At 41.2% G+C, this 16,921-nt stretch overlaps 2 protein-coding genes across 2 annotated transcripts; both read left to right on the forward strand.

Moving 5' to 3' along the window:
- Nucleotides 1–1,510: 1,510 nt before the first annotated feature.
- LOC122783222 (cocaine- and amphetamine-regulated transcript protein-like) lies at nucleotides 1,511–3,021 on the forward strand. Its single transcript, XM_044047917.1, has 3 exons — nucleotides 1,511–1,708; nucleotides 2,095–2,175; nucleotides 2,306–3,021. Exons 1-3 carry the CDS (start codon nucleotides 1,574–1,576, stop codon nucleotides 2,411–2,413), a joined length of 324 nt encoding a protein of 107 aa, XP_043903852.1. The 5' UTR covers nucleotides 1,511–1,573; the 3' UTR covers nucleotides 2,414–3,021.
- An 817-nt stretch (nucleotides 3,022–3,838) lies between these two features.
- Nucleotides 3,839–16,544, forward strand: LOC122783146 (microtubule-associated protein 1S-like). Its single transcript, XM_044047788.1, has 10 exons — nucleotides 3,839–4,004; nucleotides 5,628–5,723; nucleotides 7,367–7,449; nucleotides 7,674–7,811; nucleotides 8,468–8,969; nucleotides 9,360–9,446; nucleotides 9,782–12,261; nucleotides 12,406–12,553; nucleotides 12,631–12,848; nucleotides 14,297–16,544. The coding sequence occupies exons 1-10, from the start codon at nucleotides 3,839–3,841 to the stop codon at nucleotides 14,450–14,452; spliced, it is 4,074 nt and encodes a 1,357-aa protein (XP_043903723.1). The 3' UTR covers nucleotides 14,453–16,544.
- The last annotated feature ends 377 nt before the right edge of the window (nucleotides 16,545–16,921 follow it).

Genomic DNA, 16,921 nt, shown 5'->3' on the forward strand with positions numbered 1-16,921 from the left:
TAGGACAGCAATAACATAAACAGTGATGCCAGCATGAGAACATACTTATATATTGTATGACAACATACATACAATTCATCAATCTTTTCTGTGTTAAATGCTCATTTAATGAGCTTCAAACTGTATAGATTTTCTATATTTTAACATTTCAAATATATTTTAGTTGAATTAAAAGTATTTTGATACAGTTGCCAGTGTCTACGTTCTACACTGCTGTGACTCTAAAAAAAATATTCAGTCAGTCAGATATGGTAACCAGCCTACTGGTTTAGCAACTGTTCATTCTCTATTTGAGTTCATCCCCCATTAAACAGCATTCTAGATTCCACATTTTAGGACCTCTGATGTGTGTGTGTGCCTAATAAGGGTACCACTCCAGTTTTAAGAGAGCCATGCAGGTCACACTGCATACTTGTAGAGGCTGTTTTGGTTTTTATTTTCTGATTTTTTCCCTTGCATTTTCTGGATGTGTTCCAATATAGCGATTGAGAAATAATTGTACTCTGCGGTAGTTCTATCATTGCTAAAACAACAATCGAATGGTGTCTAATGTTTTGAGACTTTTACACACTACTATATGTTTATTGGATCCCAACCAGTCACTGAAGCGACAGCAGTGACAGCGAAGGAGATAATAACTAACAAGATGAAGAAATAGCCCCAGAAGGGTACCCCACACACACACACAGTTCAGTGGGTTCTTAAGGTTAATCCAATAAAAGGAAATTTGATACCAATTACAGATTGGTGTCAGTGTGGTTTAACCTGACGTCTGATTTCATCTTTATTGAACAGGGATGACAGAAGAAGATGGACAGAGTAGAGGAAACATTTGAAACAAACTCAGTATGTATATTATGTAGAGAACCAGATTGTCTTTAACGTCTGACTGTTTCATTTTCAGAGATGAGAAACTGTGAAGTGAAGGATAAGTGATGGCATTGATATTAGAATTTCCATTGTACTTCTCTGATGCTTTGTGACACATCCAAATGACTCACCATGAGTCAGACTGACTTATTTTACACTGACTGACTCAAATCAAGTCACTTTATTCTAACCAGTAGGTAGATTTGTCTTGCAGTTTTAAGACAGAGACATCCCTTGAGAAACATTATGCAGACACAACAAAAGCAGTAAAGCATAAAATAAAAACTAAACCATTGAACCATATTTTGCTTTGTTTTACAACTCAAGACCAAACATATCTGGCAAGATGGGAGAAGCATGAGATTTAAAAAGAAAATTACCAAGTGCACACGAGATGGGAGATGAAGGATTTCCAATGTCACCCAGACTAATTTGTCAAATATGTTTTATGAATTGAAAATCCAGCCTTTGACCTCCCGATATCCTCCGGCCCCTCCCTGTCAAACATTCAAATACAAAGGTGCTGAGCGGGGTCAAGTATGTCAGAGTGTCCATGAATATTTCAGAGGCTGGCTGATGTCACCGGCAGCAGTGAAGCGCTTATAAAGAAGGGCTTCTCTGTACAGACACCTCCATCCTCAAAGACATCCATCTCCTCCTGCAACCCCTCCTGCCTCCTCAGACCCGTCAGTGTTTCAGCACCATGGTCAGCGCACGGACACTCCTGCTCGCGGTCACCTGCTGCTGCGCGTACCTGTGGCTCGTGCGCGCAGAGGATTCCTCGCTGGAAACGCGCTCGCTGGATTTCTCGCTGAAAAGTCAACAAGAAAAAGATCTGGTGAGAGATTCTGTAAAGAGTATTTTATAATAGTAATAAGACATTCGGTTGTAATCATTGCTTCATTAAATGTGTTGCACTCAATATGAAATTACATACATTTAAGCTGTTTTAATCACAGTTAATCCTCGTCCTTATTTGCTATATGTTCTATTTAATTCTCCGTTTTTGTGCATATAAATACGTTTTTATTGTGAATAATTTCATATCAAAACAAGCACTTTTACTTTGCAATTCTGTCTAATATCATGATGAATATCTTATATTGCCCACCGGCTACTAAATAGTTGTTTTTTCCACTTTTGTCCACTATGTCGGCCCCCGCTTGACCAGACTAGATGCTCATTGGCCCCCAGGTCATTTCTATCTATGTTCTTCCTGTACAGATTGACGCGTTACAAGAAGTACTGGAGAAGCTGAGGAGCAAAGAAATGCCACTGGAGAAAAAGCTTGGCTGGTTGCCTTCGGTAAGTAAACAACAACAACACTTGACTTATGAATTGAATTAGTATCAGGTATGATCAGGGAAGTATCTTAAATGTCGCACCATCACTTGTTATTTCATTAAATTCAAATTGTTTTTATTTTTCCCCCCAGTGTGACGCAGGGGAGCCATGCGCCGTGCGTAAAGGCGCACGCATTGGCACACTGTGCAGCTGTCCCCGGGGAACTGCCTGTAACTTTTATGTCCTCAAATGTTTGTGAAAGAAGACACAATGGGTGAAACAAATAAATAAGAAAACTGGTGAGCATAAAAGTGACTTGAGGGAGTTCAGGGGTTTGGAGTGTCACCTCCATACTGTGAGGAATGGCATGGACGGCTGCCAATGTTATCATTCTCTTTGTGATAAAGATTAAAAATGCGATGTGACAAAAGCATACTTTGAATAGATTCTGTATGTGTCTCTTTGTTTATGGTCGTGGGAAGAGACAAGTCTTTTGTGTCGGACCCAGTGATATTATTATGCCATCCCAAACCAACGCAAAAAGGAACATATTGATTGGATTTTTCCATGCACCATAAATCATAATTCAGCTTCCTCATACAAATTCCCTAAAGGACGTATAAACTTTAACTGGGCCGAGTTAAAACGTGAATAGATCAAATAGTCTGCATGTGTCTCTCTTTGATGATCGTAGGAAGAGACAAGTTATTTGTGTAGGATTGTGACATTTATCAAATATTCTTGTATTTTCATATTTGTGTTGTTGTTGTGTGTTTGTGGACAATACAGCCTGTGTTTTCTGAAATATTTGTCAAATGATAAGGCCAATAAATTGTTAAATGAATAAATAAATACTTTTATGTTCAATTTTCTGTGAGTCTGTGTGTATTTGACTGAACGTGTAGTTGTTCTTGAATCATCTTAATAACAAACCGACTTTTGCCTATACTTATAATCGTCATGTCACATTGCTGTGAACCTCTTCCTGATTTTTGTTTCTCCCACAATATTTATTATGAATGTGATGTGAATTTATTCTTGGATGCATCTATTTATTTTACCTGTTTTATTTTAGTTTAATTGCTGTAGCATTTTCTGTATGGAAAAAAATGTCTGCTTTACCGAATGTTGAACAAAATCAAATAAATATAATTTCCACAGAAATAAACATTTGTTTAATCATGTTAAGCTTATATTTAATCAGTATGTTTCACTTGTTGGTATATGTCCGATACAGATACCAATATCACAGCCTTCAGTATCTACCAATGCTAATATTAGAGTGATCTATAAACACTTTTTGGGATTGTTTTCTTCTTTTGTCTTAAAATAAGTCCACATAGCTCACATGACCATGTCTCTCTTGAATCATTTTGGGGACATTTCGAGTTTTTGGATGATATAAAGCGTTTTCTGCTGTCTGGCCCAGTGATTTTATTGTCCCATCACCTACTTTGTTTGTGATTATTGATTAGAACACTTCAGTTATTACTCCGGACCACAATAAAGAGGAAGATATTGATTGGATTTTTTTTTTTTCCATGCACCATGAATAATTCAGCCTCCTCCTACACCATTCACTAATGCACGGCTGCATTCCAGCACATCGGCTGTCATCTCGCTGTAATGAACGGCGCCGTCGGTCTCTTTCAATGACATCACATCCCTGTGCAAGTTTTCCAACATGGCGTGCAGCCGGGTGCAGGAGGAGAGGGAGGTCCAGGAGGAGCCGAGGAGCGCAGCGACCGCAAACCTCCACTTCAGTCAGCACAAATACTCCCTGCTCATTATCGTCGGACGCACCGCTCACCTCGCACAGTCTAGACTCATCTGCGGGGAGATTGAACGAGGTACGTTTATTTCAACCTGCTCCCTGTCGCTGTATGATTTGCTTGATTCTATATTTGGATGAACAAAAAAAAAAACCAACAAAAAAACAGATGGCGTGTTTTTTTGTTGTTCTCCTCGCCTAAAGCATCACTGAGGATGTTTCACTGACCCCGCAGGCAATGCAGTGTTTTTTTTTATTCCAAATATTTTCATCCAACACATACTGAGCGAGGATGCGTCATCTGCTCCACCATCATCATCGCCACCATCACCTCATCATCCCTGTGGACACATTATAATTAAAATCAGCCAGCAGTGGGTGGATCCCCTTTCGCCTCATTTATCATTAAATGAGATGCTTTGGAGGAAAATGCCAACCCATGTCTTTGTATAATCCATATGGGTTTTGTAAAGCGGTAGCGACGGAGGTTGTGGGTACAACGTCATGTAATAATGGAAGCTGTACAGTGTTTACATGTCAGGAAGGGATCATGTATGTAAAACAAAAAAGAGAGAAGGGCTGTATAGATATTTCAGGTGGAAAAACAAAGGGCAGATATTGTGGAATAGAGGCATGAAAATAAAATAGGCCATTTATCATTTCATCACTGTCAGTCAAAAACAACACATACCACCAGCATGACATCAACTTTTAATGAGCCTTGTTTCTCTAAGGGAAAAATATCAGTTTTTTGAATAGAATGTCATAGAAATTCATTATTTAGCCTGTGTTCATTTGTATTATTGTTTATTTCTCACAGTGTGATGCCATCTTTTACAAAAATAGCTTATGTAGGCTGCAAAACATGCACACTTGAATCACTGGTATGTGATTACTGCGTACTGGCTGCACTGTTAGTCACACCCACTCATCTTTTTAAACAAATATCTAATCAGCAATGTTTTTCGGCCTCTTTAACAATACATATCTTAAAGAATGTGTATTGTCAGCAGAGACACACAGCACAGCTGCTGGGTGGTGTTTCCTGTGCTTTGTAAAGTCAAGTTGCACCTAAATAAAAACCCATTTAATTGCTTTTAAATGGAAACATCTAAGCAGTCAACCACAAAACAGCAACATTATGCATTTAGGCATATAGGCATGGTCAAGGTGACCCACTGAAGTTCAAACTGAGCATCAGAATGAGGCATGGAGCCAGTATTTCAGATATTGAGCTGACCTACTGGGATTTCAATGCACAAACATATCTAGGGCTTAAAGAGAAGGTTCAGCGAAAAAGGAAATATCCAGTGAGCAGCTGTTATCAAGATGATAAAAGGGCAGTAAATCAACACACCACCTGTTACGTCCACAGTTTGCTTAGTTTGTGATTTGTTACTCTGATCGCACAACATGTCAAACCCAAGTGTCACTCCTTCCACTTTATAAGATGTCCTGTGTACCTAATAAAATGGCAGCTGAGTGTATATCACAGTATAATAAGTATAGGGCATGAACATGATAGAACAAACCCTATAGAGTGAAGTTATTGAGAATTAAAGCATGTGTCAAACGGACAGGCAGCAGATGAGCACACGGGAATATGAGCAGCACACGATGAATCACGATACAGCTTGTAAAACAAGTAGGCTAAGTTATTGTGTTGTGACTTTTGCATTTTTGCGCATGTGTACATTTCCAGGTATTCGGTCATGGGACATCGACTTAAAATCATGTAACCTAAACCTCTATCTCCAAGAATTCCTGTCCCATCACACGGTGTCCTTCAAGGGTGCAGGTAAGAAAATATGTGTGTGAGAGCGAGTGAGTGATCCTTCCTGCCCAAATTCTTTGACCTGACAGGAAGTCCATTCTCCATGGTAACCCGGCAGTTTGGCTGGCCTGGGGTCAATAAGGGAGGGGGGGAAGGAAGGAAAGTAGAGGAGCAGTTGGATAATTGTTAAACATGGGTGGGTCCTTCCAACTGAGAACAATAGTGAGAAGTGTTCAGGCTGTGCCACCTCTCTCTCTCTCTAAGTCTGTCTGTCTGTCTGTCTGTCTGTGTGTGTGCTGCTACATCTTTGAGTATGCAGAGCCAAGGACAACCAGGGAAACTAGTGAAAAGGCAGACAAACCGAGTCTGGCAGCCGCGTTACAGCTGAGCTGTGAAGTAAAAGTGTTACAGACAGGAATGTGGAGGAAGAGCTGCACACAAGAGGTTCTTCTATACTTTACAGCTGTAGTCAAAGGCAGTTTAATTCAATCTATATTGCTGTATATTTGTGTACACATCTGAAGGAACAATAGTAACCAGAAAAGACAAAAAGAACATTTAAACCTCCACACACTGTTAGTACACTGACTCCCCTATGTTAAAGGTCAACAATTGTTTTTATACTTCCTTGCTCCGTAAATCTTATACCAAGAAAGTGTTAATAAAATAGTCCTTTACTTTTTTGAGTTATGGTATGGCTAATCAAGAATTCATCCAGTTATGCAGGTCTGCATGAGAATTGAATGTGTCCTTTCTTGGCTCATACCCCATTAGTCAGATGTCATGGATTCTGAAGCCGACAGAGTCACAGTCAATTCTCTTTTCATGCTACTGTGGCTTTGTAAAATGGAGGAACAGCGATTCCACTTGAAGGAATAGTTTAGAACAACAGTCAGTTAGTTACTTAGTTACTTATTTAGTATGATAGTGGTTAAATAGTCTCTGGGAGCAAGCAGCTTGTTTGTTTAGCTACTTTAGCTGAGCGTAGCGTAGCTTGTCTTAGCTAAGTCTAAAAAGCAAATAAAATCCTCTCACCAGCAGCTGTAAAAACTGCTATCAAATGTAATTTTGTCACATTTTTTTGTTTTTGTATCTATTTATCAGCGAAGATGACGTCTTTCTTAGTGATGTTTATAGATAGGTGTAGGTGTATTTTACTAGAGAGCCAAACGAGCTGTACCTGTCTGCAGGCTTTGTTTTATTGGCTGCTAAATAGCTTTACATCTAGTGTACAAACATGAGACTGGTATTGATATTTTTATGTAATTCTTTGTCAAAAAGTCCACTTTCATGGAAGGGCTTTCGTAAAGCACTAAAATGTGTGAGATATGAAATCACTCATCAACTTGGAGTAAAGGCAGAGAGAGTTTTGTTCATATATTTTCCAGTTGGATGTGTTCGCCTCTGTGTCCTCTCATGTTCATCCACTTGCTGTCAGATTGGAAATTCACTGTAGGCCGTGTAAACTTGGCATCTCATCCTCAGAATCTGACTCAGCTGTTTCACTCTTCCTCCGTCTTCTGAATCAGTCACTCGCCCACTAATGCCAGATCCCTTTCTACATGACTTCCTGTTGTTTCTTCAGTGACTCTCTGTTTAGCTTCCTCCTGGTGATTTGACATCTGTAGTTTTTCTTTCTGTTTTACCGTTGTCCTGTGCTTCCTCAGGGCAGAAGTGTCTGCGCCAAAGCGGCCGAGTGTTGGACACTCAGGTGCTGATCAGTCCATCTCAGGAACAGGTTCATTCAGAGGTGAGCAGAGGATTCCTGGTTCATTCAGAGTCAAATCACTCTTTTTTCTAACTAAATATTTCATGGAAAAAGAAAGATGAAGATGATATATTCAAATGATTTGTTTTCTTAAACTACAGTTCAAACAAAACAAAGAAGCCCTGACATGAGCCTCACGTTTCCCTCTGCTGAGTGAAGTGTCATTATAAATACATCTCATGTCCCCTCCTCGCTTGCTTTTTCAGGTGTTTGGTCTGTTGTCCCGGGAATCGGCTCATAAGCTGTTGATCTTGGCTGGTCAGAGTGTGGAGCAGAGCGGCGACCTGTTGTTTCACAAAGGACTGTTTTCACCACACCAACTGAAACAAATAATAACAGAGCAGGTAACACCATATCTCTTTTATCTTTCGCATTAAAAATATAATAAAATTTACTTGTTGACAAAAATGTCATATATATATATATATTTACAAGCACCACATCTATATACTATTTACTAATCTGCTTTTTCCTTTTCGTGTTTCCAAACTTCATGACTTAAAGTTTCAAGATTCAAGCAGTAAACAAAATTACAGAAACCAACATACAGAAAATAAGAAATAAGACACAAATAGAAAACCTTTCAAGTTCAAAACAAAACCCAGGAGTCTGACAAAGGCAGTTCACAACATTTCATTTGGTTTGGTCTATGAAAATAGAGGTGAAAAAATGGCCGTCACGTTCCCCAGATTCCATGACATCTTCAAATTCTTTGCATGTGTTTGGTAATTTGGGGTTAGAGTGAGTAAACAACATTTTTCTGACTAACTGACAAATATTTTTCATCTGTAGCAAATTTTACTTCTGAACATCACCAGCTTCTGTTGTTAAATGTGAATTTAGATTTAAATGCGTCAATATGAGTTCACTAGAAATCTTAATTCCCATTATTGAGAGATTTTTTTTTTAAGACGATGATATGCACTGACAATCTTTCTACACTACCTTTTTCACATACAGTATTGTATCCCATTAGCTGAGGATTTTTCTATGTCTGCAGTTCCTACTTCAAGAGAGCTCTGCATCCCCCTCCAAGCTCAGCCTGACCCTCAGCTGTCCCAACATTGGCGAGTGGAGAGAGACTCTGTTGGGGGACCAGCCACTGCAGGGCCCTTTCACACTGAACATTAATCCCCCAGAGGTTCTGCCTGCCATGGAGGCTCTGGGGGAATTCACCTCCCTCATCTCTGGTACCCTCTGCCCTCCATCCACCTTTGACCTCCTGCCTCCTCCTATCACCGTGGGTTTCCTGAAGCTCTCCCGTCCCTGCTGCTACGTGTTCCCCGCGGGCCGCGGTGACTGTGCTTTTTTTGCCGTCAACGGCTTCACGGTGCTGGTGGACGGCGGCTCAGACTCTCAGGCCTGTTTCTGGAAGCTGGTTCGACACCTTGACCGTGTGGATGCAGTCCTGGTGACGCACATCGGGACGGAGAACCTGCCTGGGATCAACACCTTCCTGGAGAGGAAGGTGGCAGAGCTAGAGCTGAGTTCTGATGTCAAAGGTCAGATGATTTCGTGATTCGTGGTCCTGATAGAAATTCACCCAACAGTGACTGGAAATCTTTACCTGCATACATTCAAACCACTGTCAAATGCCCACAAGAAGTGATGAGATTGATGTCAGTTGACAGACTGAGGCAACAGCTACTCAAATAAATCTATATGGTTCTGTAGTTAGACTGGATAAATACTTTTTTGCCTTGCTTGCGCTGCAGGTGTATTTAAAGAAAGACTAGCTCAATCAGGTCTGCCTCTTTCCAGACAAAGGATGCAGTGAATACAAACAATGTTAATTAGTTTCTTTCTTCCACAACAAAAGTCACCACTGCAACCTTACATTCCCTGATCTTTGCGCACTTCCCTGTCTCTTTTTGTTCTGTTTTGTTGTGCAGATGACTTGTCGAAGAGGCTGATTTCCCCAGAGCTTGGAGTTGTGTTCTTCAATGCCCCCAGCAGGTTGCAGGTGGAACAACAGCCCTGTGAGTGACATATTCAAATCTACCTGAATATAGTGTAGTGGTAAATAAATTATAGCTTAACAATAAATGTCAGCTAACAGCCCTCTTCTAAATGGATTAAACAGTCATACATATTGTAAGTATTGCAAGAGCTTTAAATTTTAATGACCTTGCTTCCCTTAAAGGTCTGGTGTGTTATATTTATTGGCAGTAATTTAATATACTGTACCAATAAGTATGATTTTTTTTAGTGTGTAACTACTTTAAAATAAATATCACTTCCACCAACCTGCGCCACCATGTTCCTATAGAAATGTGACGTCTGGTAATTACAGCTCTCATTCTCCTCCTGTCAGGTGTGGACAATGTACTGAAGAGCACACAGCAGGCGGCGCTGACCCTACAGTTGCTTAAGAAGTTAGATATCAGACCACAACCAATGTTTCGACCACAAGGTGTCCCCATTGAGCCAGTAACCCTATTCCAGAAGATGGGAGTGGGACAGCTGGATTTATACATCCTTAGTCCTGGCAAAAACAGCCAGGAGTATCAGACACTCATGCAGAACTGGCCTGATGAAGTGTCATCAGAATCCAAATCCCAAGCTCTACCGCTCACTGCCCTGGCCTCAGTGTCTGCTCTGCTTGTGTGGCATCCAGCGTGCCCTCAAGAGAAGGTGGTCAGGGTACTGTTCCCTGGTGTTACTCCACAGGCGAAGCTTCTGCAGGGGCTAGAGAAGCTGAAGGGCCTGGCTTTCCTCCAAAAACCCACAGTGACTACTGGTGACCTGGAAAAACTGGTTGAGGATAGAAAGGCCAAGAGGACTGAGAGCCAGGATAGTGACAAGTCACAAGGGAAGGAGACAACACCTAAGTATGGGAAAGAAAGAGTGATCAGAGAAGAGATAAAGGAAGTATCGGTGAAAGAAAAGGGGAAAGGATTAAATGGTGTTGGTGGAGACAAAGCCAAAGTCAAAGAGGTGGGTATAAAGCAAAAAGCAGCATTGCCAGAGAAGAAAACCTCAAAGAAAGGAGCAGGGAAGGATGGGAAAAGAGATGAGAAGACTGGCAGTAAAGAGGAGAATGGTATTAGGAAGAACGATCAGGTAAAAATGGACGGGATCTCTTCCAAACCAAAGAATGAACATAAAACTAAGCTCATAAAGGAAGCAAAGAACGACTCCAAAACGGGAGCAAAGAAAGCAAATAAAACACCAAGAAAAGAGGGGAAAGATGGCAAGAAGGCTAATGAAAACACTGAATTACCAAATAACAACTTATCAAAACCTGATACTGGGAATGTGGCAGAACTCTTAGCACTAGAGGGTCCTGCTTCTGAGCAGCAGAGTCAAAAACCAGAGACAGAACCTGAAGAAAAACCCTGTGTCTCCAAAACAACCACACCTGAGGATATGACAGCTGATTTTCTCAGGCTGCGGGAGGAAACATTAGATGAAGCAAAGAATGAATGCAGCGAGTCAGGAAATGAAAAGAACCTTGGAGATCTGAGCAGAGAGACGAGTAATGAAGCTGTTGATACCCCGGGGAAAGCAGGTGCCACGGGGCTAGTAAGAGGAGGCAGTGGTGACAATGACCTGCAAGATAATGCTGTTAGTAGAGATAACGCTGGTGGAACCATGCAGAGAGGGTGTGTAGACCAGACAGGAAATGCTACCAAACCAGCAAAAGTTGTGGGATTTCCAATTCCCTTGAACAAGACACCAAAGAACGATCAGACAGTCCAGCTAGACATAACCCCGACTGAGTACACTCTCCTAGATGGGGCTTTGAGACACAGCCCTCCCTCCAGATCTTCTCCAGAGAACCATGTCCCAGTCAGCCCAGATGAGGAGACTGTAGAACCAGCCTCCCCGGACTCACGGCCCAACAGTGCAGGCCACACTCCCTACTGTCTTTCCCCAGATGATGTGTGGTGCAACAAGGCAACTCTTAGTAGAATACAGGCCCAGATGAGTAAATCAGAGTCAACTGATGTCAACCAGACAAATCGATCATCCAACCAAAGTGAGTTGCAGCCATGCCAGTCCAAAAACAACACAGAGAGCCATACCAATCCCAAGGAGAAACAACTAAGCTTCCTGTCTTTGGGTACTTTTAAAGAGGTGTCATCAGACCCATCTCCCTCTCTGGCCACCACCACCACCACCACACACTCCATGCCAGCAGAGGTGAGCTCGCCTCAGTCCACAGAAGTAGATGAATCACTGTCCATGTCCTTTGAGCAGGGACTGTCCAATGCAAGCCAGAGAGAAGGGGATGACAGCATTCTTCTGTCCCACTCCAACGGAGGCCATTTTGTGGGGATGTCTTTAGCAATGAAGAAGCCTCCTCGATCTTTAGGTCAAGGTTCAGAGTTGGGGCGACCTCCAGCTCCTAACAGTCTACATTTTGAGGCGTCGCCTCATGATGTGGATCTTTGCCTGGTTTCTCCTTGTGAGTTCAAGCATTTCAAACCTTCTGACTCCAGTGAACCAGGCAGAGGAGCCTTTGCGCCACATCATCATGGCAACAACAACCCAAAAGACACTTCACCTAGTGAATCCAACGCCCCTGTTTGTACAGAAGACTGCCCATCAACCACAGCGGATGGAGCTCTGGACTCTGACGAGGAGGAATCGTGTAGTGAGCCAACTAACTCTCCACATGACCTCTGCCCCAGTCAGGCTCTGCCTTCAGACCCTCTTCCTGTCCCGCTCAGGGACAGTCCGCCTCTGCCTCCACTTCCTGACACCTCCATGCCTGTTCCTCAGTCTGACTCTGAAGTTCATGGGAAGAGACCTAAAACCAGCAGCATGCGTGGGAAAAAAACACCCGCAGTGAGTCAATTAGTCTTAACAGCACTGAAAAATGTGATATCTATGTGAAATCTTTCAGATATTATCCAAACTTGATCATTTGTGAGCTTTAGAGGCAGATTTAGTTGACCTTTGACCTTGTTGCCCATAACATTGTGTTACCAGGTTGTTGAGGTCGCTCACAAATTAGCCTCAGGGAAAAACAGGACAGGAAGTCAAGGCGGAGTCTCAAAGGGGAATTTCTCTTCCTCTCGTACGCCGTCCAGCACGTCCAGCACCCGCGCAGCACCAGCAAAATCTTCACCTAACACAGGTACAGGTGTTTTCTTTGCTTCCTCTGTTTCACTTCTCACTTCATGCAGCAGTTTTTCCCTCTCCCTTCTGTTACAGGCTCTAAGATCACATCAGCCGGTGACGTCAGCGTGTATGTTGACCTGGCTTATATTCCCTCTGGAGCGTCTTCTTCGACAGTCAGTGTGGACTTCTTCAGGTGCGTTCGCTCCTCCTGCTACATCATCAGCGGCAACAGCCCGGAGAGGGAGGACATTATGAAGCAAACGCTGGACGCTCTACTGGAGGGGAAGATACTGTGGCCTGACACTATGCAGGTAGACACACACACACACATACAGAGGTGGAAAGTAATGGATTACATTTACTTGTGTTACTGTAATTGAGTAGGTTTTTTGTGTACTTGCACTTTTTAAGGTGATTTTTAAAATGTGTAGTTTTACTTTTACTGAAATTTGGAAATTACTGTACTTCACTACATTTTGAAAAAATTAAAAATAAAATAAAATTCACTCACTGGGAACTTTGGCAGGTGAATGAATAATGAGGACAGGTGAATGATGAAGAAGACAAGCTAATGATGAGGACAGGTGAATAAATGATAAGGACAGGTGAATGGATGATGAGGACATGCAAATGATGAGGAGGACAGTTGAATGAATGATGAGGACAGGTGAATGATGATGACAGACAGGTGAATGGATGATGAGGACATGCGAATGATAAAGACAGGTGAAATATGAGGAGAGTTGAATGAATGATGACGACAGGTGAATTAATTATGAGGACAGACAGGTGAATGAATGAGGACAGACAGGTGAATGAATGATGAGGACAGGTGAATGAATGATGAGGACATGTGGATGAATGATGAGGACAGGTGAATGAATGATGAGGACAGGTGGATGAATGATGAGGACCGGCGAATGAATTATGTGAACAGGTGAATGATGAAGACAGGTGAACTGGCGTTAATTAAGGTCCCTGAGTGAGTGAGAAAGTTAAAGCATTCATCACCTTTGACCCATTTTGACTGACACATTATGTGTTTACATATTTTATTTTGTCAGCATTTTAATTTGTTTTGCCTTTAATTAAAAACAATTAATGTGAGATGTGTGTCCACTTGTCCTTTTTGCACAACACAAGAAAGAACCTTGTTAAAAAAGTAACTACTGTAAGTAACTTTTACTCTGTGTAGATATTAAACAAGCTACTAGCTTTTTAGACCACTACTTTTACTTGTACGTAAAATTGTGTCAAAATAGTGGTACTTTTACTATTTTGTAAAAGTAGAGTATTTCAGTACTCTTTCCACCTCTGCACATAATACATCATTCAGCCACTTTATTAGCTACACTTGATCAAATGGTTGTTAATGCAAACATCTAATCAGTCAATCACATGCCAGCAACTGAGTGCATTCAGCTTTTAGACGAGGTCAAGACATCATCAGAAAGATGAAGAAAGGTGATTTACTCTGAACTTGTTTGAACTGATATGATTAATGGGACATGATCAATGAGACATGATCAATGGGACACCTTCCAACGTCAACCAATCAATGGCTGTGAATGAATTAAAAACATGAAAAAATAATAAACTTGCAAGTATATGCAAAATTAACATTCATATTATAAATCAACTAAACACAAATGAACACAGATACAGGAATAAACTGCAGCCAAGTTTGTCAACAAATGACCCCAAAGGTCTTTACTGTGAGCAACATATTATTCACTCTTCTATATTTCTGCATTTCCAGGTTACACTGATTCCCACCTTTGAGTCTGCGCCGATGCAGGAGTGGTACCAGCAGACTCTGGACAGACAGCGGGAGCTGGGAATCACTGTCCTGGGATCCAACAGCACCGTCGCTATGCAGGACGAGACCTTCCCTGCCTGCAAGATAGAGTTCTGAGGGTGAATATGTGCAAACGGGTAGAAATATATGAGAGAAAAGGACAGAATGTAGAGTTGAAAGACTTAAAAATATAGGGGAATAACTGCGAAAGGCCCCTTACTGCACGAAACTGCCTGAATGAGTAATTAAACGGGACTTTCAGCCACACCCCCTCCTGGTTTTTACTCCTTTGTGGGCTTCTTTTGCATCCATAAGCCCCCGCGTTCCCCTTTACCCACAGAGAACATGCATCCCTGTTGAAAGAACTGCATGTTTATTTTTGACTAATGAACCTGGGCCAAACAGGATAGGAGGTCACACTGGCTGTGAGAGTCAGGCTGCAAACATGTACAGTAGATTCATATAAAATCTGATGTTGTAGATTTGTCAAAAAAAAAACAACAACAAAGTAGCTCATGTGAAGTTAGAGATTTTCCTGAAGGTGTGACAGCAGCTTCATGCTTTGATTCTGGGCCCATTTACTCTTCAACCTGTGAGGAAATCAAGGATTATTACGCAAATTCATCAAACGACTTACAAAAAAGCTCACCATGTTTATGGTGAGGTGATGGTGCGTGAACACTGTGTGAAGTCGAGCTGCGCTGTGTGTGTTGTACCTGCTTTAAAAGCCCATCATTGCTATGTGATAATCTGAGATTGCCGAATGTGAGCATGCAAAGACAAATCTGTCAAGAGGGATTGTAGTTCATATACCAGATTAAACTCAGCAGCATTAGAGCAAACCGTGTCATGTAGAATGGTACTGCACTTGTAATCCATTAAAAATGCTTATATTCGCGCTAATGAGGAGTCAGACTAACAAACGCTTTTGGTCATGTCGTGTGTTGATGTGTCACCACAGGCAACTATTACAACTATTGACTTATAGTGTGTGTATGTGTCGCTTGTGAATATGATGGATATGATTGTAAAGAATAATTGTACACAGGTCATTTGCACAGGTGTGTTCATGGCGATCTGTAACGAGAGCATGTATTCTGTAAATAAGAATGAATAAAAAGCAAACGTCATCTATAATCGGTAGTTAGCTGTTGGTTATCTAGTTAAAGCCTAACTAGCTTACTGCTGAAGACTAAGAACCTTCACAGACATGAGAATTTGGTGCGACATTGGTAAAATAAAAAAGGAATCCATAAAAGAAGTAGATAAAGATGCTGTCCAACAGATGCATTTCCAGTTGATTACTAGCATAACTTATAAACATATGCATAAATGTTACATTTATGTAGAGTAAAGCAATATGAAATTAAATCACATTTTCTTGGGTTTGATTTGGTCGCTTCAAAAGAAAGTCATTTCACTGGAAATAAATAACCGCTTGAACGCTCACCGCAACTAATCAGAAATAGTCCTTATAACTTTTATAGACCAGTCTGTCCAGTGTTTCCCTTTTGTTGTGGGATGTTGTATGATGGGATGAGACGAGAATGTGGCAAACAGAGTTTCCTGAGAACCAAAGCATGAGATGAGAAAAACAAAAACCCTAAACACACACACACACACACACACACACAAAATGTCATTTTCATTCAATATCTTAAAATTGCTTGAAGGATATTTTGTACTTAAATGAATGCACTATTTAACTTTTTAACACGAATGCAATTAATTAAATTTTTTGTGCAATCAAGTTCCGGTATAAACACTTTATGTCGTGGTTATTTCACATATTTGGACACCTTTCTGTCACTTTAAACGATTTACGACATCAGTTTCGGCTGAGAACAACTTGAGTGCAACCTTACAAGTGCATTGTGACTGTGTGTCCCACGTGTGCAAATGAGTGTCATTTCATTCATGATATTCATGAAGACAGAGAGTATTGTGGCCGAGGCAAAGGAGGTTGTTGAATGAAATGACGTCACTGCTGCGACGAAACACTGAGAAGCTTTCACTTCAACTCGCTTTGCCACGATTGTCTCTTGATCTCGTACCATGTCAGGATGTGTGGGCTTGTGAGTTCCGGGAGTCGTGTATATGAATAAAGAATGTGCATCTTTCAACAAAATTCACTCACGCTAATGCAAATTGTACAGCAACGCAGCCTCGTGGGTAGTGAATAAAATCATTGATGTGCTGCAGCTCAAAACCCAGTCTGTGCTGTTTTTTTTCTTTGCTTTTCAACACAGGTGTCAAACTCGAGGCCCGTGGGCCACATCCGGCACACCATGCAATTGTATTCGGCCCACAAAATAATATGTTTAATATGTCTTTCCAGCTTTTTTTCCACTGATTAATACCACACTTATCAAGTTACCTCACCAGAAATTTAATACGTAAATTAAATCCGGAACAAGAGGGGGGTTATAAGGGGGGGCCCAGCCTCTCATTTATATTTGGCTTCCTCTCTTTTAGCTTTATATATCCAGTAAATGACTCAGTACAGCAAATTATTGGCTATGATACAAGTGAATACAGGAATTTTTGTACTGTTCTACTTAAATACAGCGGAGGAACTCAAGGCAA

This window comes from Solea senegalensis, linkage group LG16, assembly GCF_019176455.1.
Source record: "Solea senegalensis isolate Sse05_10M linkage group LG16, IFAPA_SoseM_1, whole genome shotgun sequence".
Classification (NCBI taxonomy): Eukaryota; Metazoa; Chordata; class Actinopteri; order Pleuronectiformes; family Soleidae; genus Solea; species Solea senegalensis.

Bases quoted from the DNA above. Each gene is read 5' to 3' on its own strand.
- LOC122783222 (XM_044047917.1), top strand. From the start codon at position 1,574: ATGGTCAGCGCACGGACACTCCTGCTCGCGGTCACCTGCTGCTGCGCG. The intron at 1,709-2,094 runs GTGAGAGATTCT...CTTCCTGTACAG, and splicing joins GTCAACAAGAAAAAGATCTG to ATTGACGCGTTACAAGAAGT. The intron at 2,176-2,305 runs GTAAGTAAACAA...TTTTCCCCCCAG, and splicing joins AGCTTGGCTGGTTGCCTTCG to TGTGACGCAGGGGAGCCATG.
- LOC122783146 (XM_044047788.1), top strand. From the start codon at position 3,839: ATGGCGTGCAGCCGGGTGCAGGAGGAGAGGGAGGTCCAGGAGGAGCCG. The intron at 7,450-7,673 runs GTGAGCAGAGGA...TTGCTTTTTCAG, and splicing joins AGGAACAGGTTCATTCAGAG to GTGTTTGGTCTGTTGTCCCG. The intron at 8,970-9,359 runs GTCAGATGATTT...TTTGTTGTGCAG, and splicing joins GCTGAGTTCTGATGTCAAAG to ATGACTTGTCGAAGAGGCTG.